Below are 27,806 nucleotides of genomic sequence, written 5' to 3'. Positions count from 1 at the left end.
TAAATTACCCAGTCTCAGGTATGTCTTTGTCAGCAGCATGAAAACAGACTAACACAGAATAGTAAATTATTTTTTACTTTATAAAGGAAAAGGACAAATTATAAGTTTATTTTAAATATTAAGGTCTCCAGTAATTTTAAAAATGTTTCTTTTCATCTATAATTTTTTTTTTTTTTTTTTTTTAGATGGAGTCTTGCCCTGTTGCCCAGGCTGGAGTGCAGTGGCCTGATTTCGGCTCACTGCAACCTCTGGCTCCCAGGTTCAAGAGATTCTCCTGCCTCAGCTTCCTGAGAAGCTGGGATTACAGGCGCCTGCTATCACGCCTGACTAATTTTGGTATTTTTAGTAGAGACAAGGTTTCACCATGTTGGCCAGGCTGGTTTCGAACTCCTGACCTCGTGATCCTCCCACCACAGCCTCCCCAAATGCTGGGATTACAGGCACGAGCCACTGTGCCCAGCCCTTTTCATATGTAATGCTTTTGTTTGTTATTTACACTCGTTGCACTATTTATTCTAAATACAAAGCAGACCTTGAGACATATAGAAACCTAGGCCTTGAGACCAGCCTGGCCAACATGGTGAAACCCCATCTCAACAAAAAAAAAATACAAAAAATGGCCAGGCATGGTGGCACATGCCTATAATCCCAGCTACTCGGGAGGCTGAGGCAGGAGAATGGCTTGAACCAGTGAGGTGGAGGTTGCAGTGAGCTGAGATCATGCTATTGCACTCCAGTGTGTGGCGACAGAGCAAGACTCTGTTTCAAAAAAAGAAAAAGGTCAGGCACGGTGGCTCAGGCCTGTAATCCCAGCACTTTGGGAGGCTGAGTGGGGTGGATCACCTGAGCTCCGCAGTTCAAGACCAGCCTGACCAACATGGAGAAACCCCGTCTCTACTAAAAATACAAAATTAGCCAGGCATGTTGGCACATGCCTGTAATCCCAGTTACTCAGGAGGCTGAGGCAGGAGAATTGCAGGAGAATTGCTTGAATCCAGGAGGTGGAGGTTGTGGTGAGCCAAGATTGTGCCATTGCACTCTAGCCTGGGCAACAAGAGTGAAACTCCATCTCAAAAAAAAAAAAAAAAAAAAAAAGAAAGAAAGAAAAAAAAGAAAAAAAGAAAACTAAGCCATCTTTAATGATGATATTCATGTCATCGTTCATAAAGTTCATCTTTATAAAGGCTTTCTTTTGCATTCTGATTTCATGATTTTCATAATTATAACTAAACTGTGCTTTGTTATTACCCACAGTCACAAGTTCGGTTTATATCTACAACTCATTGAATTTGTGTTTAGACATTTTTTTAAAAAGAGGCCTCAGACAAAGACTTCATGACTAAAACACCAGAGCAATGGCAACAAAACCCAAATTTGCCAAATGGGATCTAATTAAACTAAAGAGCTTCTGCACAGCAAAAGAAACTATCATCAGAGTGAACAGGCAACCTACAGAATGGGGGAAAATTTTTGCAATCTATCCATCTCACAAAGGGCTAATATCCAGAATCTACAAGGAACTTAAACAAATTTACAAGAAAAATACAAACAATCCCATCAAAAAGTGGGTGAAGGAAATGAACAGACACTTCTCAAAAGAAGACATTTATGTGGCCAACAAACTTATGAAAAAAAGCTCATCATCACTGGTCATTAAAGAAATGCAAATCAAAACCACAAGGAGATACCATCTCATGCCAGTTAGAATGACGATCATTAAAAAGTCAGGAAACAACAGGTGCTGGAGAGGATGCAGAGAAATAGGAACACTTTTACACTGTTGGTGGGTATGTAAATTAGTTCAACCATTGTGGAAGACCGTGTGATGATTCCTCAAAGATCTAGAACCAGAAATACTATTTGACCCAGCAATCCCATTACTGGGTATATACCTAAAGCATTATAAATCATTCTCCTATAAAGACATGCACACGTATGTTTATTGCAGCATTGTTCACAATTGCATAGACTTGGAACTAACCCAAATGCCCATCAATGATAGACTGGATTAAGAAAATGTGGCACATGTACACCATGGAATACTATGCAGCCACAAAAAAGGATGAGTCCATGTCCTTTGCAGCGACATGGATGAAGCTGGAAACCGTCATTCTCAGCAAACTAACACAGGAACAGAAAACCAAACACTGCATGTTCTCACTCATAAGTGGGATTGTGCAATGAGAACACATGGACACAGGGAGGGGAACATCACACACCAGGGCCTGTTGGGGGGTGCAGGGGCAAAGGGAGGGATAACATTAGGAGAAATACCCAGTGTAGATGACAGGTTGATGGGTGCAGCAAACACCACAGCACGTGTATACCTATGTAACAAACCTGCATGTTCTGCAAGTGTATCCCAGAACTTAAAGTCTAATAAAATTTAAAAAAAGAGGCCCCAGAGAGAGCTGCCCTGTACTTTCCACCATCTGAGGGCACAGTGAAAAGGTACCATCTATGAACTGATATCAAGTTCTCATCAGACACGGATTTGCCAGTGCCTTGACTGTGAATTTTCAGAATCCAGAATTTTCAGAAATAAATTTTGTTTATAAACCACTCCGTTTATGATATTTTGTTATGACAGCCTGAATGGACTAAGACAGTAGGATATTTTTAATTTTCAAGTATCAGGATTACTCTTATCCAAAAATTCCAATGCTGAGAATTTATCCTAAGTAATTCAAAAATAGAAAGTATTTATGGAAATGTATATCCACTACAATAGTACTTATAATAATGAAAATGTCATAATGTAAATGTCCAACAATATTGAAATAGTTGTGAATAATATACCTGTAGAGTGAAATATTAGATATTTAAAAAGACACAGAATTTGTTAATGATAAAATGTTAAGTTAAAATATATTAGAATAAATGGGTATTTTTCAGCTATTAATATGGAAACATTTTTGGTATATAATGTTGATAATATTATGATGGAATTTTACTTTTTCTACTAAGCGTTTAAAAAGTAAAGAGAAGAAGATAATTCACAAAATATTAGCCAGGATTAACTCTTAATTTGTGGAGTTAGAAATGCTTTATATTTTCTTTTCTGGGCTGCCATTATTCTTTTATTTTCACCATGCTGTACTTCTCCTTGTTTCCCTGTAAAACTATTCTAGATTAAAGTAGAGTTATATATTTAAAAATATAATGTTTTTGTTATTATTGAAATACTCATTTTAAATTACATTGCAAATATTTCAATCTCTACTCATAATACTTTTATTGTTCCTTAATGGAAAGAATTTAAAAAAATTAAACGAGAAGAATTCTATTTTATAAGTTCACTTTTTCCAGTGCAAAAGTTTAATACAGTTTTACTTTAGTACCAAAGAAAAAGAACAAAAAAGAATGTTTTAAGATGGAAAGTATGGAAGAGAAAGATATCTAAGGTGCCAAATTTTTGACTTTGTAATTTAATAGAAACAATGCAAACTCCTGCAGGCAAATAATCTATGTTGCAAACTGTCGACACACATCAATCAAGGTTATGCCTCCTCAGCTCACTGCATCCTGTCAATTCAGTCTGAACTTCTCAGTGAAGATGGTTAGTAAAATTGTGACTCTACCTGTCAAATGATGGCTTCTCCCCACAGTCAAAGGCATCTTGGAGCTCCTTAACAAGATTAGCCTGGCCTGGCAGTCGAAAGAGACCCTCTTCTTTCAGCCCCCTTTGTCGGATAAAGTCCACGCACTGCTCCACCAACATCGGAGCCAGACGGTTTCCGTATCTCTTCTCATAACGAACAGTATCCTCCAGTTTCTGTCCAAAAATGCCTAAAAAAGTAAAGGATTACAGTGAACTTGAAAAATTTATCTCTTCCCACTTTGTTGTTGTTGTTGTTTTAATTCAATATAACAGAAAAACAAAGATTGGAATGCTAGCAAGCACTTAACATTCAGTATTTCACATTATTATACAATCAAATTCATTATATACAATTCCTCAAATGGTATGAATTTACCTTGTGCTGCCCCTTTCTTGTATTCTATGTTTAGCCCCAAACCAAAACAGAAATACAGAGTTTGAGATATCCATTTTGAAATAAGAAAAACTGTAATAAATGTAACTTGAGTTTGGGGTTTTCATTTTTTTTTTTTTCCTTTTAGGAAAGAAATGGTATTCAATAGCTTAAAAGCAGAAATATGCTGCAGAAAATAGTCAAATTCTACCTTTATTACAGTTTTATATTTATGTCCAATTTACACTTAAATCCTATTTCTTTTTTCCCCTTTTGTTTTTACTCAAGTTGTGATGCCATGACTGTAATCAAGGTGATAAAACCAGGAAAAGAAACCCTGAATTTTCTCCCATACAAAATATTTCAGACACTGTTTGCATGTCTTAAACTATTAACTTATTTGAAAGTGAAAAATTGAAATTTACAAAGCAGAGCATACTAAAAGTGGAGAGGTGGGCTCATAGTGACTTGCCCTAACAGGTAGGGAATTTTATCAAGTACATTGTTTAGAATTGGCAGTACATGGTGGCAGTAAAAAGCAGGCCAAGTTTTAGTTAGATTTATTAATGATTTTGCAATACCTACAAACCATACATTCCTTGGTGTATACACCTGAGCCAAAAACAGTCACTATTTCATCCTCAGGACTTCACTAATTAAGAGATTATATTTTTGAAATATATTAATATTAGGTAGTAGCTTGGTAAAAATTATCAACCTATGAGAAAGGGGGGGAAGACAGCCAAAGCAAATGTGACTCCAATGTTCCCAGATGGAATGAATGTCATGAAATTATTGTAATGGTCTAAGCAGTTTCATAAAAGGGGAAGAAAAGTAAGTGGTGCATGTTGAAATTAGGTAAGACTTCAGAATGTGTGGGGAACTATTTAACAGCCATTAGGTTAAGGATTAGATCATACCAACAGATGCTTTGCCCCCCCACCTGTAACATAATGTCTTTATGGATTCATTAGTGCAAAACTGTCACATTTCAAGCAATAAAGAATTGTTACCAAAGAAAATATTCTTAGCTCAGGTAGAAACGATAACAGGAAACACAACTATTCTACAACTAGTATAAAATTTAGCACTAATGAAATACATATATTCCATTTACGAAATAATGTTGAGTAACCTAATGTCAATATTCAAGCATATAAAGCAGAATTAGAAATAGTGTTTTCTAAGGGCAGTAAAGATTAGAGCAGACAACAGGTCTAGTTAGCTTGGTTTGTAGACTTTAGAACAAATAGTTCCTTGATAATCGTGTATCAAACATTATTCACCAACTCCAACAGACACTGACATCCCCTTCTCCCTTGACATTTCCATTATAGAAGCTGGACAATTAAATACTTCTTCCACTCCCTTGCAGAGGGGTGGTCACGTGCCACAGTCCTGGTCAATAAGTCTTCTTGTAGCCTTTAGGAAGACTTGCTCTTCTTGATGAAAAGGAAAAGCATTTGTAATTGTCAATCATTCCTTTTGCCTGTCTTCAACTTGGGCATGATACAGGCTCTTGTTATAGTCATCTTTTGTCCATTAGGCAACAATCACAAGGGAAAGGCTAAAAGATTAACAGATATGCTGAGGCTGAATTTATTGAACTACTGATCCAATACTGGCCGCACCTTTGTCCAGATAGCTTTTAATGTGAGAAAAGCAAGCTGATGTGCGTTTAAGCCAGTTTTCTATTCCTTCAGCAAAACAAAATTCTAATCCATTCAATGGTAATAACAATTTTTGGAGATATTCTAGTGTTTTAATAATAAGGTTTACAAATTGGCTATGTTGGAGAATATAGACCCTTCCTGTGGAGAACTTTGAAAACAAACGTCATGCTTATTTGCCTCTACTGTTTGAACTATATCCTGCCAAAATTAAGTAAATAGCCTTTTAGAAGACTTACAGATCATTTAAGAAAATAATATGTTGACATTTGGAAATAAATTTTATGTATGTGTGATTTTTTTTTTTTTACTTTGGATTTTTGCTTTCGATTGATAAATATATTACCTAAGGGTTCTCTCCAAATCCAACAGAAAATATACTAAAGATGTTGCAATTCAATGACTCTGTGTGCTACAAACATGAACAAAACTTCCAAAATTCGGGTTTATACAGTAATGAAAAACAGTCAAACATTCTTTTCTCAAAGCTTTCAGGATTTTTTTTCTTTTCCCAACAACTCAAGGAAGCAATAAAGAAAGGGGTGTTTTGCTTTAGACGTGTATTTGGTTTCCTTTTTACTTTCTTGTGCATGCAGGTTTGCCTTTATAATAAAATAAGAATTTAAAACTATAGCAAGAAACTTAAATTCATTAAGTATTTATTATACTCTGAGTCCCTCACAATATTCTCTCATCTTTATAAGAAACATGTAAGGTAACTATCATTCTCTCTTTTTCACTCGGAAAATTTGGGCTCAGAGAGATGAAACAATCTGTCTAAGGTTAGTTACAGAGCACCAAGTGGCAGAATGGAAGTCCACATTCAGATTTATTTAGCTTTAAAATCTTTGCTCATTCCTGAATATCAGTCCTTTTCCTATGTATTTAATCACAATCGTGAGTCCTCATTTTCTAGTAATTAAAAATATTAGTACATTCTACAACCGAGTAAAACCATGTACCTTTTTTTGTGCTTTTAAAAAGTGATAATAGCTAAGCTGTACTTACATATGCCAGGCACGTTACAAGCAGTTTACCTGCATTTCTCTCATTTAAAATTCATAACACCTTGTGAGGCAGGCACCACCATTCCTTGCACTTTAAGGAGGAGGAGCTTGAAGCACAGAAAGGTCAAGTAACTTGCCAAATGTCACACAGCAGTAAATGGTGGAGCTAAGGCTTGTTTGAGGCAGTGGGATATCAGAGCCACTCAGTGTCTATTACACAATACTGTGTAGTATGCACAATGGCTGAAAACAGCAATGGAGGAAGACACCTGCCATTTATTAGCTTTCTGACCTCAATTCCTCCCATCACATTAGGATCAATGATTTGTGCTGAGAAAATGTAAATTGGGAGTTGGGGGAGGTCAGGAAAAAAAAGAGAAGGAAAATACTCTGGAGCTTCAATGAGCATGCTGTCCCCCAAAGCAATTTCCTTTTTAAAAAGCTGATGCCTTTAATATAGCAGTATAATATGTAAAAAAGTTTTAAAGCATGTAGACAACATGTATATATGGTTTAAAATTCCTGTCGGAAAATGAGTTTTCTGCTGTAGAACTGGTCTTGCAAAGAATGAGTAAAGAATTTTAATAGACGTATACTCCCCATTCTGTAGCACTGGAAATAGAGTGTGCCAAATATTTCTGGCTTAAAATGGTAGATGTAGGTTGCCCTTCTGCATAAGAATGTTCCTTGGGAGGAAAGCTATTGATGGGAAAAAATCATTTAAAAAAAAACAGATTTATTTAAAAATTTTCTTGAGGGAGCAGTGAAACTTCAAATTTTAAAATTAACACAAAAGCACAAAGGTCATGTGCTACCCCCAGCTAACAGCATGAAGAAAGGACACAGTGACTAGTAGATTATTAACAATACTCCCTGGGATGTGGGTCACGCGAACAGTTCCAGCTATGTCCACTTAAACTCCCAGCAAGTTTTCACACACTCTGACAAAACCGTCTCCAGTATTTGTGGGCGGTGATGAATATCATGCCTACCTCTCCTCCATGTGAAAGTACATTGATATGTCATAAAACATCACCCAGGATGTGACTTTTCACTGGATTGAGAAAGTAAATCACACAGGTGAATTTATTATACTGGTAGGTGGTTGTTTCCAGTGGAACAAGCAAGAGAGAAACCGCCACAGCCTTCAGGGTTTGAGAGGGTCCCCCTTTACATGTAATTTATAGAGCCAATAGCTAGAGGCTGCCTGTGAAGTGACTGTGATGCTATAAATACATTCATATTTCATTCTTCCTGAAAATAAATAAGCAAAGATGAATCTAAACATTCTTCGACTCTGTGCCCTGTAACTACATATTCTCTTTGCTCCTCAATTCCCAGTGAAGTATGTGACTCTGTCTCCTTTTCATCATTTCTATCCACTTTCTAACTTTTGCAATTTGATATCTGACCCAGTTATAACAATAAAATGGCTTTTTCCACGGTCACCAATAACTTCCTAATTGCCAAATCATTGACAGCCAAATTTGTTCTTTGTATTACTTCTTGTCTCACTCCCTTTAAAACCGTCAGTCTCCTTCTTCTTCCTGACACTTCACATGTTACATGATTTTTGCCTCTCAATGCCCTTCTCAGTCTCTTTCTTGAATATGCTAACTACTACACTCTTTAATAGTTATCTGGGTTCTGTCCTCAGCTCCGTTTTTACTTAACCCGATACAGTTACTCTACTAGACTCCACTTAATTTCACTACATATTAATTATTTTCAGGTTTGTATCTCAATTTGGGCTATTGCTATAATTTCCAGCATTGGATTTCTGGGTGCCCAGTAGAACTCTCAATAGGGATAGCTCAAACATTTTCAAACTCAAAATTTCTAAAGCTGAATAAGTCATCTCTTTTTAAAAACCTGTTCTGTGTCCTTTAATCCTAATTTTGGTTATCAGTACATACAAGCTATTCCCCTAAAACATTGAAGTGCCATCTGAGAATCCACCTACATTCCTCTTTCCTTCAAGCTACTCATTTAATCACCATGCTGATCGCCTCCAAGGTCCTTACCACTGCATTAGGTTAGATATTCAGTATTTCTCCTATGATTTTTTGAAGAGCAGAGTTCCCAAGCCAGCCAAGTGCTGCCATGGTGGACTTCATAATATTTCAATTGGATCATGCCACTCTTCTGCTTCACCTCTTCCAATGGTGTCCACCAGCCTGTCTTTGCAACCACATTCCTTTTTATGAAATAAAGTCCCCACAAGCTGATCTCAGCCTCTTCATCTTCCATTCAGTCAACAATGTTTAGGTGATATCCACTGTGTGCCAGGCACTGTGACATCTCCACTCTCATTTCTTTTGCTTCCTCACAAATAATACGCTCTCAAACTATGCTGAACTATGTATTGCTTGTCATGTCTTCATGCCTCCTTCTAGAAGGTAGGTCCTGCCTTTGTAAGTCAGCGTAGGAAACCTTATCCTGTAAGAGTCAACTCATACATCTCCTGTGTCAAGTCTTTACTGACATTCCATTGCCTCATCCCCTACCCTAGACACAAAGCTTGATATGTTTCTTTATTCCTTAACATTTTGCATGGAAATTATTTATTTAGATGCCTAACCTGTGCTGGACTAGTAAAAAGAGGAGTTTACTTTTACATTTATTATAATGAAATAATTGTTTTACATTTATTATTATTAAGTATAAGAAAGCAGTTACATACTGTATATCTATCCTGTGAGCTTCGGAGAGGTTTAGGCAAGGTGCCACAGACACAAGGACCACACTGGGATTGGTCCCAGGTGTAAAGGACTCCAAAGCTTTAATTCTATTTTACCATAGTCAAGGCCTTTTGTTTATGTCCCTGGAACAGATGCCCCATAAACATTTATGGAATAAATGCATGCATGGAAACAAAACACTTTACCTCCCCAATAATAGAAAATAAATGAATAATTTCAATGTCAAATGAAACTCATTGATAATTCTTGAGTTGTGCCATTAATTTTGGGTTCCTTATCCTTTCTTGTCTATAGATCACATACTCAGCCACAATGGGAATTTGCCTTGACTTATCCTCTGCTTACTGCAACTCTGCTAGCAGGATAAATCCTGGTATCACCAGGATGGCAAGAATTTTCCATTAAAATGAATATTCACCCATAGTAAATGGGCAAATCAAAGTAAAATACATCTATTTTAGTACAGAACTAAGAAAGACAGGCAAAGCTTACTTCACTCTGTCACCAACTTTCTAAGTAGCCACAAAATATTATATAGATAGAAAGCCTTTACTCCAAGGAGCTCAAGGTCTATCATAACCAGTGAATGTTGGTAGAACCTTTACCCTTTTCAAGGTCAGAGAGGGGAAGGAAGGAAAATAATAAAGGCCAGGAAAGATTAAGAAAGTGTTAGAAGGTGTACATAGCGACCCAGTGGACTAGGTCTTTGACCAGTGGAGTAATTCTAGATACTAGGTTCCAAGTCAGGCAAGTTGCATGTATTTCTTTCTTTCTTTCTTTCTTTCTTTCTTTCTTTCTTTCTTTCTTTCTTTCTTTCTTTCTTTCTTTCTTTCTTTCTTTCTTTCTTTTTTTTTTTTTTTTTTTTTTTGAGGCGGAGTCTCGCTCTGTCGCCCAGACTGGAGTGCAGTGGCCGGATCTCGGCTCACTGCAAGCTCCACCTCCCGGGTTCACGCCATTCTCCTGCCTCAGCCTCCTGAGTAGCTGGGACTACAGGCGCCGGCCACCTCGCCTGGCTAGTTTTTTGTATTTTTTAGTAGAGAGGGGGTTTCACCGTGTTAGCCAGGATGGTCTTGATCTCCTGACCTCGTGATCCGCCCGTCTCGGCCTCCCAAAGTGCTGGGATTACAGGCTTGAGCCACCGCGCCCGGCCGCATGTATTTCTTTATTTGGCATTCACAGACATCCTACAAGGGGGTCCCTTTTCTACAAACAGGGAAACAGACTTGAAGATGGTAGGTGACCTGTCTGAGGTCACACATCTAGAAAGTGGCAGATTTGGGATACAAACACAGCTCCATATGATTCTAAAAGTCTTTCATTTTTCACTATGTTATATTAATTTAATTCAAACATAATTTTTCCAAGGCATTCTCACCATTATCTTAGTATCACATAGGAGAAAATGTCTTTTTGTAACTTTCAAAGACCAAACCTGATTTCCTTTAGTTTATGTGAATCACTGGGTTTCCACAGGAGCCTGTGGTCAGCCTTTTGTTCAGGGGCACCTCCAACTTAATAGCTAATTTGGTGTATTGCTTATCACAAAGTAATTATTTATGTTTTGTTATTCCCAAGGAGTCTGTGAATTCATAGATTTGAGACAACCTGTTTGTTTACCTTCTCATTCCCAGCACCACTTGGTAGAGGCTCCATAAAACATCGATATATGAATTAATGAGCTAGTCCTTTATACATGTTTTAAAATTATATAGATTTGGATAGTGGTATTTTGTTGGACAAATCCATTTTCATAAATGTGATTATAACATATATAACATACAATACATTTTAAAGAGGATGTTGGTCTTGTCCACCACCACTGTAAAGACATTCTATTGCCTATGGACTCGTGGGAATAGATAGATAGTAACACTGTACTTCACTGGTTTATAATCAATCTTGAATCCCTGATTGAACAGATCTATTGCCATTCTCCACTTTGGGAATAAATATGTGTGTGTGTGCATGTGTGTATACTACAAATGTGTATAAAGCACCTCAAAGTGGCTATGAGGATACAGTGGCCAATAATCAGCATATGTAAAATATAAGAGCTGTAGGCTGGGTGCAGTGGCTTGCGCCTATAATCCCAGCACTTTGGGAGGCCAAGGTGGGAGGATTACTTGAGGTCAGGAGTTTGAGACCAATCTGGCCAATGTGATGAAATCCCATCTCTACTAAAAATACAAAAATTAGCTGGGTATGGTGGTGGGTGCCTGTAATCCCAGCTACTCAGGAGGCTGATCTAGGAGAATCACTTGAATCCAGGAGGTGAAGGTTGCAGTGAACTGAGACTGCACCTCTGCACTCCAGCCTTGATGACAGAATGAGACTCCATCTCAAAACAAACAAACAAATAAATACAAATAAAATAAAACATAAGAGCTATAGAGTTAGGAGCATATAATTGTTAAACAGAGAAAGCTTGCTGAAGAAATTAGATCCAGTGATGCCTTGAAGAGAGCATAAAGTTGGGACAGACAATGGGGAAGAAAGCATCACAGCGGAGGAAACAAAGTGAAGAAACATGAAGAAGTGGTGTAGGACATGTGTTTAGGAGAAAGGATGAAACAGTCTGGGGAATTAGGGGGCTTATACTCCAGGGGATTATTAGAATTTGTCGGAGGGCCTTTATAGTTACTTGAAATAGGATTTCCTCCTGTGAGCAATAGGGGATCATAAAAATCTTTTGAGCTGTGGAAAGTTGCTTGACAGCACGGTTCTAGAAATACAGATAGGGAAATGCTTCACAAGATGGCCTGTGTGTTGTAGGAATTTGTGAAGAGTGCTGGGGGTGCACAGAGGTGAGGATGAATGCTGTCTTGAAAAGCCACTAGGTTAAAGTAAGTTGTATACATGGAGCAATAAAGGCACAAAGAGTGAAGGTGATGGAAATGGAAACGGAGCTGGAAGGACGTAAAGAAGAAAAAATGGTACATGATCACCAAGCGTTTGCTGTGTAGGAAAAGCCACTGAGGACCTGATGATCACTTATCTCCAAGAAAGGAGCAGTTCATGAAAAAATCAAGATAGAGTCGGACTTTAAAAATCTAATTTAGCATCCTGGGATCACAACAATCAAGGAATCTAGCCTCTTATGACTAGACCCAAGTGCTCAGACCCTGGTGTTATACATTCCCAGGTAATCAAAGGATTGGTTATACTGCCAATAGTCTTGTTATAGAGGGAAAGAAAAACTGTAGTTTCAAAATCAACAGGGTAAAAAATTCACTTATAATCTTTATCTCAACGGAACATAAATTCAAAGCACCACAATCCCCACTTTCCTGCCTAATAGATGTTTCTTGGTTCCTGGATTTTTCAAACCACTGGGAAATCATTTTCAGTGACCTTAATTAGTACCGAAAGAGTGAGAGATGAAAGGGTAGCAAAGAACAGAAGAGGTCTGGAAGAGAAAGGTGCTCTGAGAGGTGAGTTTCAGCTTGTACAACATGCAAGCTCTAATGTAACCAGGCCTCTGGAAACTTTTACTCAACTCCACACTTTATCCTGACAGCATTTCTAAAACCGCTAGAAATGCAGCATGTCTCCTCTGCTGTTGGCCTACTTTTGACAACAGTAAAAAAAAAAAAAAAAAAAAAAAAAAAGAAAAAAGAAAAAACAAAACAAAACATGTTTTACATGTGGATCAGGAAAAGTAGCCACGTCAATATTTTTTTTTTTTTTTTTTTTTTTTAACCTCTGGGCATTTTTCCTGGCTTCAAACATTCTCCTTGTTGTGTTCCTTAAAATGACTTAAACTGATTCTCTCGGACAGGTTTGGGAGAGGAACGCAGAAACCCAGGCCACTTCTTGAAACACTTGAGTACCCAGGAAATTAAAGAAAGCACAAAAGAACACACTCTTCTCAAGGTGGCATGGTTTTAGGAACCCAGAATTGAGAGACGAGTTCATTCTTTTCAAGGTCAGACCTTCAATAAAGATGTAAAACCCCTGTGCGTCACGCTGCTGCTGCCCTGAGTGATGAGTGCAGCAGAGCAAGGTGGCGGCGGGCTGGGGCTGCAGCAGCTGAGCGCCTGTGCTCCCAGGGCCCCACTGCAGAACTGTGGGCACGCAGCCCTTGAACAGAGAGAGCCTGGAATGCAGCGGGCTCCAGAGAATGGAAAGGAAGCGTAAAACCGCTGAATGCTTCCTGCACCTCCTCTCCTTTCTCCTTTCGACAGAAAGCAGAATACAGCTTTGTAAATAAAAAAACTCTTCATCCTGGTTCAAATGCTGGACATTCCCCAAACTGCTAAGGCTTTGCAGAGAAAAGGACAGCCTTTAAAAATAGCCCCCCAGGAGAGGATACATGGAAGCTGTGCCCTACTCGGTGTTGGCCATTTGCCAGTCCATGGGAATGTTGTTCCCAGGCACTGCCTTCCCCGCTTGGTATTTAAGGAGAAAGGGAGGAAGGCATCGGGAACAGCAGTGTGTTCACACGGATTCTATGGGAGACGGAAAGGTGGCAAAGGCCAAAAAAAAAAAAAAAAAGTCATTTAAAGATACATTAATAATCCTCCAAATATCTCATGTTACAAATGAACAGCAGTAACCCCGAAGAGTTGTGTTTGGATAGAACCAGTTTAGTTCCTGATGGGCTGGGGAACTAGAAGAGGAAACTATCTTTTAAGCAATTAGTCCCTGAGCCTTTAAACATTTCTGTCATTGTTAATTTCTCTATCAATGATGCAATCCTATGGTATTAAGAAAATCCCTGTAGACCTATAAAAATATGAGACATGCATCTCTCATTTAATTATCTTTGAGGATGAGATAGGAATGTAAATTAACACCTGAATTCCTTGCTGATAATATATGACAGTGATTGTTGCCATGTCTTAGGTACGCAAAGGAAAACACTCTGCAGGAACAATAGTTTCCTTAAAAAAAAAAGTTTCCACCATATTTTGTAATTTTGATTTTTCTTATTTTTGTTTTACTTTTTGTTAGTTACTAAGTAGGGAAGATTAACTAATGAGTGGCAAATCAAAAAAAGGGTGTGAGGGAGAAAAACAACCTTAGATGTCATTCAATTCAGGGCCTCACTAAATTATTAGCTTACTGTACATGTCATTAACATTATAATTACTTAGTTTCTATTTAAACAGCCATTCCACTTAATTATCCTCATCTTAAAGCAAAAAGATGTTTTTAAATATTTTGATCCATAAGCCTTTCCTGAAAACATTTTATTTTACCTATTTTATATTCTCTAACTCCCCTAAAATAAGTCAATTCAGAAATGTCTTCGTTTCTTTTATTGATCGTAAGTTGTTCTATGTTCCTACCCCTGTTCCTGATAGTTCTTATCTTTGCCCTCTCCCAGTGCCGCCTTGCAATATATTTGAAAAGTCAGGGTGACTCCTATTCCCAGCAAATATTCATCAATATGGTTGAAAGCCTCTTGAAAATGGGTCAGCCCGGATAATTCGATTATCAAATTTTTCTCAACAGAGGAGGTGAGGCAAGCACAGGCAGCCAGAATCAAAACCGGATAATTCTATTATCAAATTTTTCTCAACAGGGGAGGTGAGGCAAGCACAGGCAGCCAGAATCAAAACCAAGGTGACGGGAACACAGCACAGGGATTTGCGAGGGCTCTGTTTTGAGGGGTCAGAACGTGGTTGCTTGATTCGGGTGTAGGAAGGTCCCAAGATCACTCTGGTCCCTCCTCTGAGGACGGTCAGCCCAGCTTGCTTAGGACCCTGTCAGTCAAGGTGATCCCCATAGGATCACTATTCTTTAAGCCCCACCTACCCCACCTATTCACAGACAATAATACACAGATTTAAATGAACCTCAGAAAATAAGTATAGACAAGCAAGGACACACACACAAATCACTCTTGTACAGTCCTAAGCTCTTGGTTTCCAAACTCCCATTTTATCTGAGCATAAACAGACCTTAAAACCTAAGAGAATATGAATATTATTTGTATTTATAAAAAGGACATGATCATATCATCTACCTACCTTTCCGAAAACTAAAACACCGTTTGATTCTTCTGTACGTAGTTTTAGGGATGAAAGGAGTTGAGGCTAAGGCACCAGCGGGGCACCCCCCAGAATTCCGGTCTTCAGGCATCATACAGGCCCGAAGTTCTGAACCCGGTTTTGGCTTCCTTTAAAACCTGCCTCTGAGCGAAACCCCACAGTCACTCCTCATGCTTGTTTATTTGTTATTTTTGAAGTGCTGATTCCTAAAACTTGAAGGTTTTGATCATCCAGGTCCTGGCTTAGGGATAAATTACCACCTCTCATTTATTCCTTTTTAACAAAAATACTTCCTTTTCTCTTGCCTAATCCAGGGAGTTTTTAAGGGTTTTTTTTTTTTTTTTTTAAGTTTCTGCAGACATTCCAAAATGTCACAGGAAAAGAACTGCAGCAAGCAAGCTACCATTCTCATTCAAACAGCAGGAATTGGTTTTTGTATTTTTTTGTTTTTATTAAGAACTGTCTTCTCAGCTGGACTGAGATTCCTCTGGAAAGGTCAGCAAATAGCCCTGTGCAAGAGGAAAGAGGAACAATGACAAAAAGGCCCCTGAGGAAAATTTCAGGACTGTCCTTGCTGGCTCCTTTCATCTGAGCAAGAGGGGAGGAAAATAATGGCACCTTCTCCAGAAAGCATTTCAGTGCATGATAGATTTCTTTCAAAGGACTCCCCTGCTCCTTTTATAGCACCCCTCATCCTTTGATGCTCTCTGCAGGCTTCTCCCCTTTCCTTTCTGTCTTCAAACTCCTGAGGGAATCACCACGTCAGAACAGTCGAGTGCCCATTCCAAGAGGCTCCTTGGATCTGCAGGGGGAGGCAGCTTTGCAGGGAGCGTCTCCTCCCCCTCCTCCTGCTCCGTCTCCCCTTTTCTCAATGAGAGCTGGGAGGGAGCTGGCAGGGCTGCGGTGGCTCCTCACCAAGGCTGTGTGGCTGCGGCTGCTTCCAGTGCCCGCCGGTCACATGCAGCAGGTGCAGTCACAACAGGATGAGGGGAGGAGGGAGAATGCCACGCTGCGGTGTGAACCCCTTTCTTTTTCTTTTGACTTTGTGTTGACTTCCCAGCTCTTGTCTTGTGTAACACTTTTACAGCTGGCTGGCTCAGCCCCTCCAGAAATCACAGGGCACCAAACCAACCCCCAGGGGGTAAACTTTTTGCCCCTTCATACCTGCATTTATTCTCTTCCCATACAAGTTTTACTTTTTTTTCCAAATCATTTGTAAGTGAATTCATTTGTGAGCACTGATTTAACATGCATACCCTGAAAACGTATTTATGCATGTGTATGTGTATGTCCCTAAAACAGAAAAGTATTTAAAGTCCAGTGGCAAAGAGTCTGTGGGTAAAGCTGCAAACACATCAACACGTATTTGTGTGGGTGTATTTACACACACATATATATTTCTCCAGGCATAGTTTGCAAACCAATTCTGTTTTCAACATTCGTCCATGCTCTTGCACATACCTTCTGCACCCCAGCCCCCATGTCCACCAAGCCTCTCAGTCCTACTCACTGAACAATTTACTTGCTGGGTTAATCATTCATCCACCTGGCTGTTCCATGAACTGATTTGGATGTTAGTGCCTTAACCCCAGCTGACCCCCAAGGCCACTGTGTTCCTTCCCAGACATGCGACAGAAGCTTTACAAGACCATGAGGAGTGTTAAAAAGGTTCTTCCATTAAAAACATCATTACTCTGACTAGCATGACCATGTAGGTAATCTTTTGTCATTGAAAGGATTATTATTATTTAGTTCTGCCCTGTTGTTCAAATGGTATTTTACCTTCTGTGTCACAGCACACTGCTAAGAAAATAAAGAATCACAAAGTGTAATTCAGCACCACCAAGAGAAACAGTGCTGCCCTTCAAGCACTTCAGCCAACAGAAAAATCCGCTGACCTGAGCACTGATCTACAAAGAACTCCTGTAATCACAGGATTTTGGAGCTGGGAAGTGAAAGCATTTTTTTCTTCTAATTTTCTTATTTCACAAGTGAGTAAAACCAAAGGTAAGGGAAGTAAAACTACACATCCAAGATTGTGCACTTGGTCTGTGGCTAAGCAAGAACACGTTACCTCTTAATTAACCTCTGTCTGCCTACATGCCAATTGTTCATCGTAAGGATTATTAACAAATAGTATTCTTATTGCCTTGCTGGGTCTCTGAATCAACTCTTTTCATTAGGAGGCAGAAATATACGGGAAAGATCTGATTTTAGTAGTAGCTAACAATCAGAGCTAACAATCAGTAGCTAAGCAATCAGAGCTACAAGAACTATTGGGCTGGGCGCGATGGCTCACACCTGTAATCCCAGCACTCTGGGAGGCTGAGGCGGGTGCGTCACCTAAGGTCAGGAGGTTGAGACCAGCCTGGTCAACATGGTGAAACCCCATCGCCACTAAAAATACAAAAAAATTAGCTGGGTGTGGTGGCAGGCGACTGTAATATCAGCTACTGGGGAGGCTGAGGCAGGAAAATCACTGGAACCAGGGAGGCAGAGGTTGCAGTGAACTGAGATTGTGCCATTGCACTCCAGCATGGGCAACAGAAGGAGACTTCGTCTCAAAAACAAAAAAAAAAAAAAAAAAAAAAGAAAAACAAAATCACTATTAATGAATTATCACTCTTCTCAGATCTCAGATTCTGGACTAGACACTTTCATAAAAATTGCCTCAAAAACAATTGAACAGAAACCCAATATAAAAATAAACAAGGAAGGAAGGGAGGTAAGAAGGGAAGGAGGAGGAAAGAAGGAAGGAAGGAAGGAAGGAAAGAAGGAAGACGGGAGGGAGGGAGGAAAGGAAGGAAGGAAGAAAGGAAGGAAGGAAGGAAGAAAGGCAGGCAGGCAGGCATATCCAAATTGCCAATATTAGCTACTCTTGCACTTTGGGTCAGTTATTAGGTAAAACAAAGTTTTCTTGAACACAAGCACTGTGATACTGTGACAGTCGATCTGATCACTGAGATGGCTACTAATGGGCAGCAGGTAGTGTGTGCAGCGTGAATGTACTGAACAATTGGACAATTCACATCCTGGGAAGGACAGCATGAGATTGCATCATGCTACTAAAAACAACGTGTGACTTAAATCTTATGAATTGTTTATTTCTGGAATTTTCCATTTAATATTTTCAGACTGCAGTTGACCAGTGGCAACTGAAACCATGGATAAAGGGGAACTCCTTACTGCATAACTATGAGGAATCCTCTGCTAAGGTACTGGAGTGGGGATTCAGCTGGTGTTTTCAAGTATTTTACATAGTGACTTGCTAGCCATTTTGGGTTATGAATAAGGTAACCATATGTGTTGTCATCCAAACTTGAACACCGTGGGAGTGAAAGGTAGCAAGATCAGTAATTAGCCTGGGACAAAAGTTGTAAACCGCTCTTACTAAGGAAATTGGAATGAATGGTCATCCTGGTTAGGAACCTTCCCTTTCCCTAACAGAAGACACTGTTAAAACATAGACACTTGGGGGGGGCGGAGCAAGATGGACGAATAGGAGCAGCTCCAGTCTCCAACTCCCAGCGCGAGCGACACAGAAGACCGGTGATTTCTGCATTTTCAACTGAGGTACTGGGTTCATCTCACTGGGGAGTGCCGGACGATAGGTGCTGGTCAGCTGCTGCAGCCCGACCAGCGAGAGCTGAAGCAGGGCGAGGCATTGCCTCACCTGGGAAGCGCAAGGGGGAAGGGAGTCCCTTTTCCTAGCCAGGGGAACTGAGACACACAACACCTGGAAAATCGGGTAACTCCCACCCCAATACTGCGCTTTAAGCAAACAGGCACACCAGGAGATCATATCCCACACCTGGCCGGGAGGGTCCCACACCCACGGAGCCTCCCTCATTGCTAGCACAGCAGTCTGTGATCTACCGGCAAGGCAGCAGCGAGGCTGGGGGAGGGGCGCCCGCCATTGCTGAGGCTTAAGTAGGTAAACAAAGCTGCTGGGAAGCTCGAACTGGGTGGAGCTCACAGCAGCTCAAGGAAACCTGCCTGTCTCTGTAGACTCCACCTCTGGGGACAGGGCACAGTAAACTAAACAAACGCAGCAGACACTTCTGCAGACGCAAACGACTCTGTCTGACAGCTTTGAAGAGACCAGTGGATCTCCCAATACGGAGGTTGAGATCTGAGAAGGGACAGACTCCCTGCTCAAGTGGGTCCCTGACCCCTGAGTAGCCTAACTGGGAGATATCCCCCACTAGGGGCAGTCTGACACCCCACACCTCACAGGGTGGAGTACACCCCTGAGAGGAAGCTTCCAAAGCAAGAATCCAGACAGGTACACTCGCTGTTCAGAAATATTCTATCTTCTGCAGCCTCTGCTGCTGATACCCAGGCAAACAGGGTCTGGAGTGGACCTCAAGCAATCTCCAACAGACCTACAGCTGAGGGTCCTGACTGTTAGAAGGAAAACTATCAAACAGGAAGGACACCTACAACAAAACCCCATCAGTACATCACCATCATCAAAGACCAGAGGCAGATAAAACCACAAAGATGGGGAAAAAGCAGGGCAGAAAAGCTGGAAATTCAAAAAATAAGAGCGCATCTCCCCCGGCAAAGGAGCGCAGCTCATCGCCAGCAACGGATCAAAGCTGGACGGAGAATGACTTTGACGAGATGAGAGAAGAAGGCTTCAGTCCATCAAATTTCTCAGAGCTAAAGGAGGAATTACGTACCCAGCGCAAAGAAACTAAAAATATTGAAAAAAAAGTGGAAGAATTGATGGCTAGAGTAATTAATGCAGAGAAGGTCCTAAACGAAATGAAAGAGATGAAAACCATGACACGAGAAATACATGACAAATGCACAAGCTTCAGTAACCGACTCGATCAACTGGAAGAAAGAGTATCAGCGATTGAGGATCAAATGAATGAAATGAAGCGAGAAGAGAAACCAAAAGAAAAAAGAAGAAAAAGAAATGAACAAAGCCTGCAAGAAGTATGGGATTATGTAAAAAGACCAAATCTACGTCTGATTGGGGTGCCTGAAAGTGAGGGGGAAAATGGAACCAAGTTGGAAAACACTCTTCAGGATATCATCCAGGAGAACTTCCCCAACCTAGTAGGCCAGGCCAACATTCAAATCCAGGAAATACAGAGAACGCCACAAAGATACTCCTCGAGAAGAGCAACTCCAAGACACATAATTGCCAGATTCACCAAAGTTGAAATGAAGGAAAAAATGTTAAGGGCAGCCAGAGAGAAAGGTCGGGTTACCCACAAAGGGAAGCCCATCAGACTAACAGCAGATCTCTCAGCAGAAACTCTACAAGCCAGAAGAGAGTGGGGGCCAATATTCAACATTCTTAAAGAAAATAATTTTAAACCCAGAATTTCATATCCAGCCAAACTAAGTTTCATAAGTGAAGGAGAAATAAAATCCTTTACAGATAAGCAAATGCTTAGAGATTTTGTCACCACTAGGCCTGCCTTACAAGAGACCCTGAAGGAAGCACTAAACATGGAAAGGAACAACTGGTACCAGCCATTGCAAAAACATGCCAAAATGTAAAGACCATCGAGGCTAGGAAGAAACTGCATCAACTAACGAGCAAAATAACCAGTTAATATCATAATGGCAGGATCAAGTTCACACATAACAATATTAACCTTAAATGTAAATGGACTAAATGCTCCAATTAAAAGACACAGACTGGCAAACTGGATAAAGAGTCAAGACCCATCAGTCTGCTGTATTCAGGAGACCCATCTCACACGCAGAGACATACATAGGCTCAAAATAAAGGGATGGAGGAAGATTTACCAAGCAAATGGAGAACAAAAAAAAGCGGGGGTTGCAATACTAGTCTCTGATAAAACAGACTTTAAACCATCAAAGATCAAAAGAGACAAAGAAGGCCATTACATAATGGTAAAGGGATCAATTCAACAGGAAGAGCTAACTATCCTAAATATATATGCACCCAATACAGGAGCACCCAGATTCATAAAGCAAGTCCTTAGAGACTTACAAAGAGACTTAGACTCCCATACAATAATAATGGGAGACTTCAACACTCCACTGTCAACATTAGACAGATCAACGAGACAGAAAGTTAACAAGGATATCCAGGAATTGAACTCATCTCTGCAGCAAGCAGACCTAATAGACATCTATAGAACTCTCCACCCCAAATCAACAGAATATACATTCTTCTCAGCACCACATCGTACTTACTCCAAAATTGACCATGTAATTGGAAGTAAAGCACTCCTCAGCAAATGTACAAGAACAGAAATTATAACAAACTGTCTCTCAGACCACAGTGCAATCAAACTAGAACTCAGGACTAAGAAACTCAATCAAAACCGCTCAACTACATGGAAACTGAACAACCTGCTCCTGAATGACTACTGGGTACATAACGAAATGAAGGCAGAAATAAAGATGTTCTTTGAAACCAATGAGAACAAAGATACAACATACCAGAATCTCTGGGACACATTTAAAGCAGTGTGTAGAGGGAAATTTATAGCACTAAATGCCCACAAGAGAAAGCAGGAAAGATCTAAAATTGACACTCTAACATCGCAATTAAAAGAACTAGAGAAGCAAGAGCAAACACATTCGAAAGCTAGCAGAAGGCTAGAAATAACTAAGATCAGAGCAGAACTGAAGGAGATAGAGACACAAAAAACCCTCCAAAAAATCAATGAATCCAGGAGTTGGTTTTTTGAAAAGATCAACAAAATTGACAGACCACTAGCCAGACTAATAAAGAAGAAAAGAGAGAAGAATCAAATCGACGCAATAAAAAATGATAAAGGGGATATCACCACCGACCCCACAGAAATACAAACTACCATCAGAGAATACTATAAACACCTCTACGCAAATAAACTGGAAAATCTAGAAGAAATGGATAATTTCCTGGACACTTACAATCTTCCAAGACTAAACCAGGAAGAAGTTGAATCCCTGAATAGACCAATAGCAGGCTCTGAAATTGAGGCAATAATTAATAGCCTACCAACCAAAAAAAGTCCAGGACCAGATGGATTCACAGCTGAATTCTACCAGAGGTACAAGGAGGAGTTGGTACCATTCCTTCTGAAACTATTCCAATCAATAGAAAAAGAGGGAATCCTCCCTAACTCATTTTATGAGGCCAACATCATCCTGATACCAAAGCCTGGCAGAGACACAACAAAAAAAGAGAATTTTAGACCAATATCCCTGATGAACATCGATGCAAAAATCCTCAATAAAATACTGGCAAACCGGATTCAGCAACACATCAAAAAGCTTATCCACCATGATCAAGTGGGCTTCATCCCTGGGATGCAAGGCTGGTTCAACATTCGCAAATCAATAAACGTAATCCAGCATATAAACAGAACCAAAGACAAGAACCACATGATTATCTCAATAGATGCAGAAAAGGCTTTTGACAAAATTCAACAGCCCTTCATGCTAAAAACGCTCAATAAATTCGGTATTGATGGAACGTACCTCAAAATAATAAGAGCTATTTATGACAAACCCACAGCCAATATCATACTGAATAGGCAAAAACTGGAAAAATTCCCTTTGAAAACTGGCACAAGACAGGGATGCCCTCTCTCACCACTCCTATTCAACATAGTGTTGGAAGTTCTGGCTAGGGCAATCAGGCAAGAGAAAGAAATCAAGGGTATTCAGTTAGGAAAAGAAGAAGTCAAATTGTCCCTGTTTGCAGATGACATGATTGTATATTTAGAAAACCCCATTGTCTCAGCCCAAAATCTCCTTAAGCTGATAAGCAACTTCAGCAAAGTCTCAGGATACAAAATTAATGTGCAAAAATCACAAGCATTCTTATACACCAGTAACAGACAAACAGAGAGCCAAATCAGGAATGAACTTCCATTCACAATTGCTTCAAAGAGAATAAAATACCTAGGAATCCAACTTACAAGGGATGTAAAGGACCTCTTCAAGGAGAACTACAAACCACTGCTCAGTGAAATAAAAGAGGACATAAACAAATGGAAGAACATACCATGCTCATGGATAGGAAGAATCAATATCGTGAAAATGGCCATACTGCCCAAGGTAATTTATAGATTCAATGCCATCCCCATCAAGCTACCAATGAGTTTCTTCACAGAATTCGAAAAAACTGCTTTAAAGTTCATATGGAACCAAAAAAGAGCCCACATCTCCAAGACAATCCTAAGTCAAAAGAACAAAGCTGGAGGCATCACGCTACCTGACTTCAAACTATACTACAAGGCTACAGTAACCAAAACAGCATGGTACTGGTACCAAAACAGAGATATAGACCAATGGAACAGAACAGAGTCCTCAGAAATAATACCACACATCTACAGCCATCTGATCTTTGACAAACCTGAGAGAAACAAGAAATGGGGAAAGGATTCCCTATTTAATAAATGGTGCTGGGAAAATTGGCTAGCCATAAGTAGAAAGCTGAAACTGGATCCTTTCCTTACTCCTTATATGAAAATTAATTCAAGATGGATTAGAGACTTAAATGTTAGACCTAATACCATAAAAATCCTAGAGGAAAACCTAGGTAGTACCATTCAGGACATAGGCATGGCCAAAGACTTCATGTCTAAAACACCAAAAGCAATGGCAGCAAAAGCCAAAATTGACAAATGGGATCTCATTAAACTAAAGAGCTTCTGCACAGCAAAAGAAACTACCATCAGAGTGAACAGGCAACCTACAGAATGGGAGAAAATTTTTGCAATCTACTCATCTGACAAAGGGCTAATATCCAGAACCTACAAAGAACTCCAACAAATTTACAAGAAAAAAACAAACAACCCCATCAAAAAGTGGGCAAAGGATATGAACAGACATTGCTCAAAAGAAGACATTCATACAGCCAACAGACACATGAAAAAATGCTCATCATCACTGGCCATCAGAGAAATGCAAATCAAAACCACAATGAGATACCATCTCACACCAGTTAGAATGGCAATCATTAAAAAGTCAGGAAACAACAGGTGCTGGAGAGGATGTGGAGAAATAGGAACACTTTTACACTGTTGGTGGGATTGTAAACTAGTTCAACCATTATGGAAAACAGTATGGCGATTCCTCAAGGATCTAGAACTAGATGTACCATATGACCCAGCCATCCCATTACTGGGTATATACCCAAAGGATTATAAATTATGCTGCTATAAAGACACATACACACGTATGTTTATTGCAGCACTATTCACAATAGCAAAGACTTGGAATCAACCCAAATGTCCATCAGTGACAGACTGGATTAAGAAAATGTGGCACATCTACACCATGGAATACTATGCAGCCATTAGAAAGGATGAGTTTGAGTCCTTTGTAGGGACTTGGATGCAGCTGGAATCCATCATTCTTAGCAAATTATCACAAGAACAGAAAACCAAACACCGCATGTTCTCACTCATAGGTGGGAACTGAACAATGAGATCACACGGACTCAGGAAGGGGAACATCACACACCGGGGCCTATCATGGGGAGGGGGGAGGGGGGAGGGATTGCACTGGGAGTTATACCTGATGTAAATGACGAGTTGATGGGTGCAGCACAGCAACATGGCACAAGTATACATATGTAACAAACCTGCACGTTATGCACATGTACCCTACAACTTAAAGTATAATAATAATAAATAAATTAAAAAAAAAGAAATTATTACAAGTGCAACTTTTTTTTAATAAAAATGCTGTATTAGCATGCAGAAAAAAAAAACATAGACACTTTACAAACACGTGCCATTAATCTAGTAAAAATCATGTTTTCAATGAATCTTTACTATTTTAACTTTAACTTACCAACTTTTAAAACTAAACTTCTGAAGTTATTTTAAAATATAAAATGGTCAGTCAGTCAAAGAAACATCTGATATGTTTAGAGATAAAAAAATCACTGTCTCAATTCAGGGTGCTGACAATATACACAAGAATGGAAAATAAATATGAGAATGGTAATTGTTTATAAAGTGTAAATTTGACCTAATACAATTTATTTTTAACTATATCACCGTATAAAAATTAGGCATTATGTTCTTGGAAATATACTGTGGTTGTAGATAAATAATTTTGTGCTTTTTTTTGGTCCATTTGCTCATTTGCATTAGATAAGTTTTCTGTTTATATGATTCTATTTTCTATTTTTTGGCATACCAAGATCACATCTTTAATCTTTTCTTCCTTTGTTTAATTCTATTCATAGCATCTTTTTAGCTCATTCTTGACATGGTGCATTCTCAATCCGATGTTAACTCAAACCTTTTAAAAACTTACTTTCAAATTTACAAACACTTAACTGATCTGAAGCATGTTTTTACTCGAATAATCATCAGATTATTATCAAAAGTTGTGGCATTCCTCTTTGATACTATTGAGCATTTGGGGGCTGGGATATCTTCCAGAACCACTAGTCATAAATTTCTCACTTCATGTCTAGCTGTTCTTAACTAATCTAGTTTTACAGTGTGAGTCCCATAACTGTGTATTGTTGGTAACATGGGAAAATGCAAAACTAAAAAAAAAACCACTAAAATTTTTTTTTTATCATTTAACATATTCACAGAAGAAGGTTCGTCATTAATGATACATGATCTAAATTAAACCTGCAGGATTTTTGTCTAAAAATAATGTTGATCAATTTACAATTTATTTTAACATTCACCCCCTTGAATACAGGAGCTAATAGTAGCATTCGCTGGGGGAAAGGGATGAACAGGTTTGGTCTACCTTTCTATTTTTCCATGATTTTAAAGTACACTCACCTCCTCCAAAAGGTCCCCATATGACTCGGCGGATGGACTTCACCCAGTCTTCCATATCATTCTGGGTGCTTGCCATGAGGAGGTAGCTCTCATGATTTGCTGTCATCCGATCTCGATCGCCTCCTGTGAAAACACAGTAACACATGCAGCTGAGGTTGCATCCAGAGATTCCTCATCATCAGCCTACAGAGGAACCCCTGAAACAAAGACTGTGCCTAAGACAGCCCGTACTAAGTTCTACCCAATGAATTGAAATATTTACCATGGTTTCTGAGTGGAAAGAAAAATTTTAAAAAGGAGAGACTCTTATGTTTTCAGGAGAAAGCTGGAGAACAAATGTCATTTTCTAAACAAAGCCTGGGTTTTTTTTGTCCTAGCAACAACCCATAGGTCTGCATCAGTTCATAATCCAATCTATTCACTCGAAGCTGGTGAACAGGGAGAAATAGCAAAAACAAAATGAAAGACAGAGAAGACGGAAAAGTGGTCCACAGAGCTTGGCCTTTCATTTGAAGCAAGCATGAAACAGTCTGAGCTCTGCATAGTGCACACACACAGAGGCCACCAGGACATCGTGATTGGATATGGAAGTTACAGGAAAGAGTAAAGAGCCACATGCAACAACTTTGACCCAGAGGTTCTTCTTTATGCCTCTGTTCTGGAAGAGGAACCTCATCCCCTGAGATCACAACTTCAGGAAGGCAAACGAAGAGGAGGCAGGGAAGAAGACATGCCTGGACAGACACAAAGGCCAGATCAACACCCCCGATGGCTCTCGCACCTGAGGGTGAGCTTTAGGAAACTCTGGCAGTGCCTCTGCAAAACCTTGATGGTTTCTGTAGTATTTTTCCCCAAAGAACAACTCATGAACTTTAAAACCTTTATAATCTCTAATACAACTTTGAAGTGCTAGACTTCCAAAGCATGTAATTGAATTTCTTAGAAGTCTTTTATAGCGCATTTAAGTTTCCCCAGTGAGTTAATTTTCCCACTTACAAAACAGGGATAACCATATTTGACCTTGAAACAGGTCTTGAGGCATGGTTTCGTTATACCTTTTATGTTTAAAGGAGTATTTCTGAAGACAAGTATCAGAGCCTGCACCCCTTCACTGTCTTTGAAAATAGTGGTGCTCACAGAAGGAATAATTAAAGAAATAGAATAGTATTTAACGGGATCCTGATAATATGTTAATATACTAACTTCTAAGGTACTCAAATATCTATCAACATTTAATTTTCATGCAGTGTTGTATACTTGATCCCTTGGGTTGAATTAATTCATATCTGAGTGTTTTTTTTGGTTAAGATGTTGTTTGTTTGTAAGTGGATCTAAATCCTTTCACAAGGAACTTGCAGGCTCCAGTTTACAACAGGCACCACACTCTCTGTTATTTCACACTCAATATGGTTCACACATAGTTCTGAAAGTTACAGGCATTAGAGTTTGTGACCTCTAAATTCTATATGAATGCTGTAGGTTGAGAAGGACAACTATTCTAGCATTGATATAAATTTTTGAAACAGGTGAAAAGTCAGAGAAGTGTGGTAATTTTAAGCCAACCAGTTGAACAGCCAGTATTGGTGCATTACATTTTAATACAACTAAATGGGAACAGAGGAAGGGCTCAAAAAATATATCAAATAGGTTTCCTAATGTTGACAAATCTTTTGAATAAACAAAACTAGCCTCTTCATATTATAGCAAACATC

The 27,806-nt window shown here is 39.3% G+C and overlaps 1 protein-coding gene across 9 annotated transcripts in view; it reads right to left on the bottom strand.

Annotated features, from left to right (window-relative positions):
- Positions 1–27,806, bottom strand: part of ARHGAP24 (Rho GTPase activating protein 24) — a 520,693-nt gene that overhangs the window by 54,375 nt on the left and 438,512 nt on the right. For 8 of the 9 annotated variants that reach the window (XM_005555334.4, XM_074040041.1, XM_065544555.2 and 5 more), the window contains 2 exons: positions 26,095–26,217; positions 3,582–3,789 (listed from right to left, as the gene is read on the bottom strand). In XM_005555334.4, the coding sequence (XP_005555391.3) occupies positions 3,582–3,789; positions 26,095–26,217 (331 nt within the window). Of the gene's footprint in view, positions 1–3,581; positions 3,790–15,328; positions 16,358–26,094; positions 26,218–27,806 lie in introns of those variants that run through there. The other variant, XM_005555336.4, reaches the window with a different exon arrangement.

The sequence above is a fragment of the Macaca fascicularis genome, chromosome 5, assembly GCF_037993035.2.
Source record: "Macaca fascicularis isolate 582-1 chromosome 5, T2T-MFA8v1.1".
NCBI lineage: Eukaryota > Metazoa > Chordata > Mammalia > Primates > Cercopithecidae > Macaca > Macaca fascicularis.
Note: the sequence above shows the minus strand (reverse complement) of the source record. Positions and strands in the feature narration are given on the sequence as shown.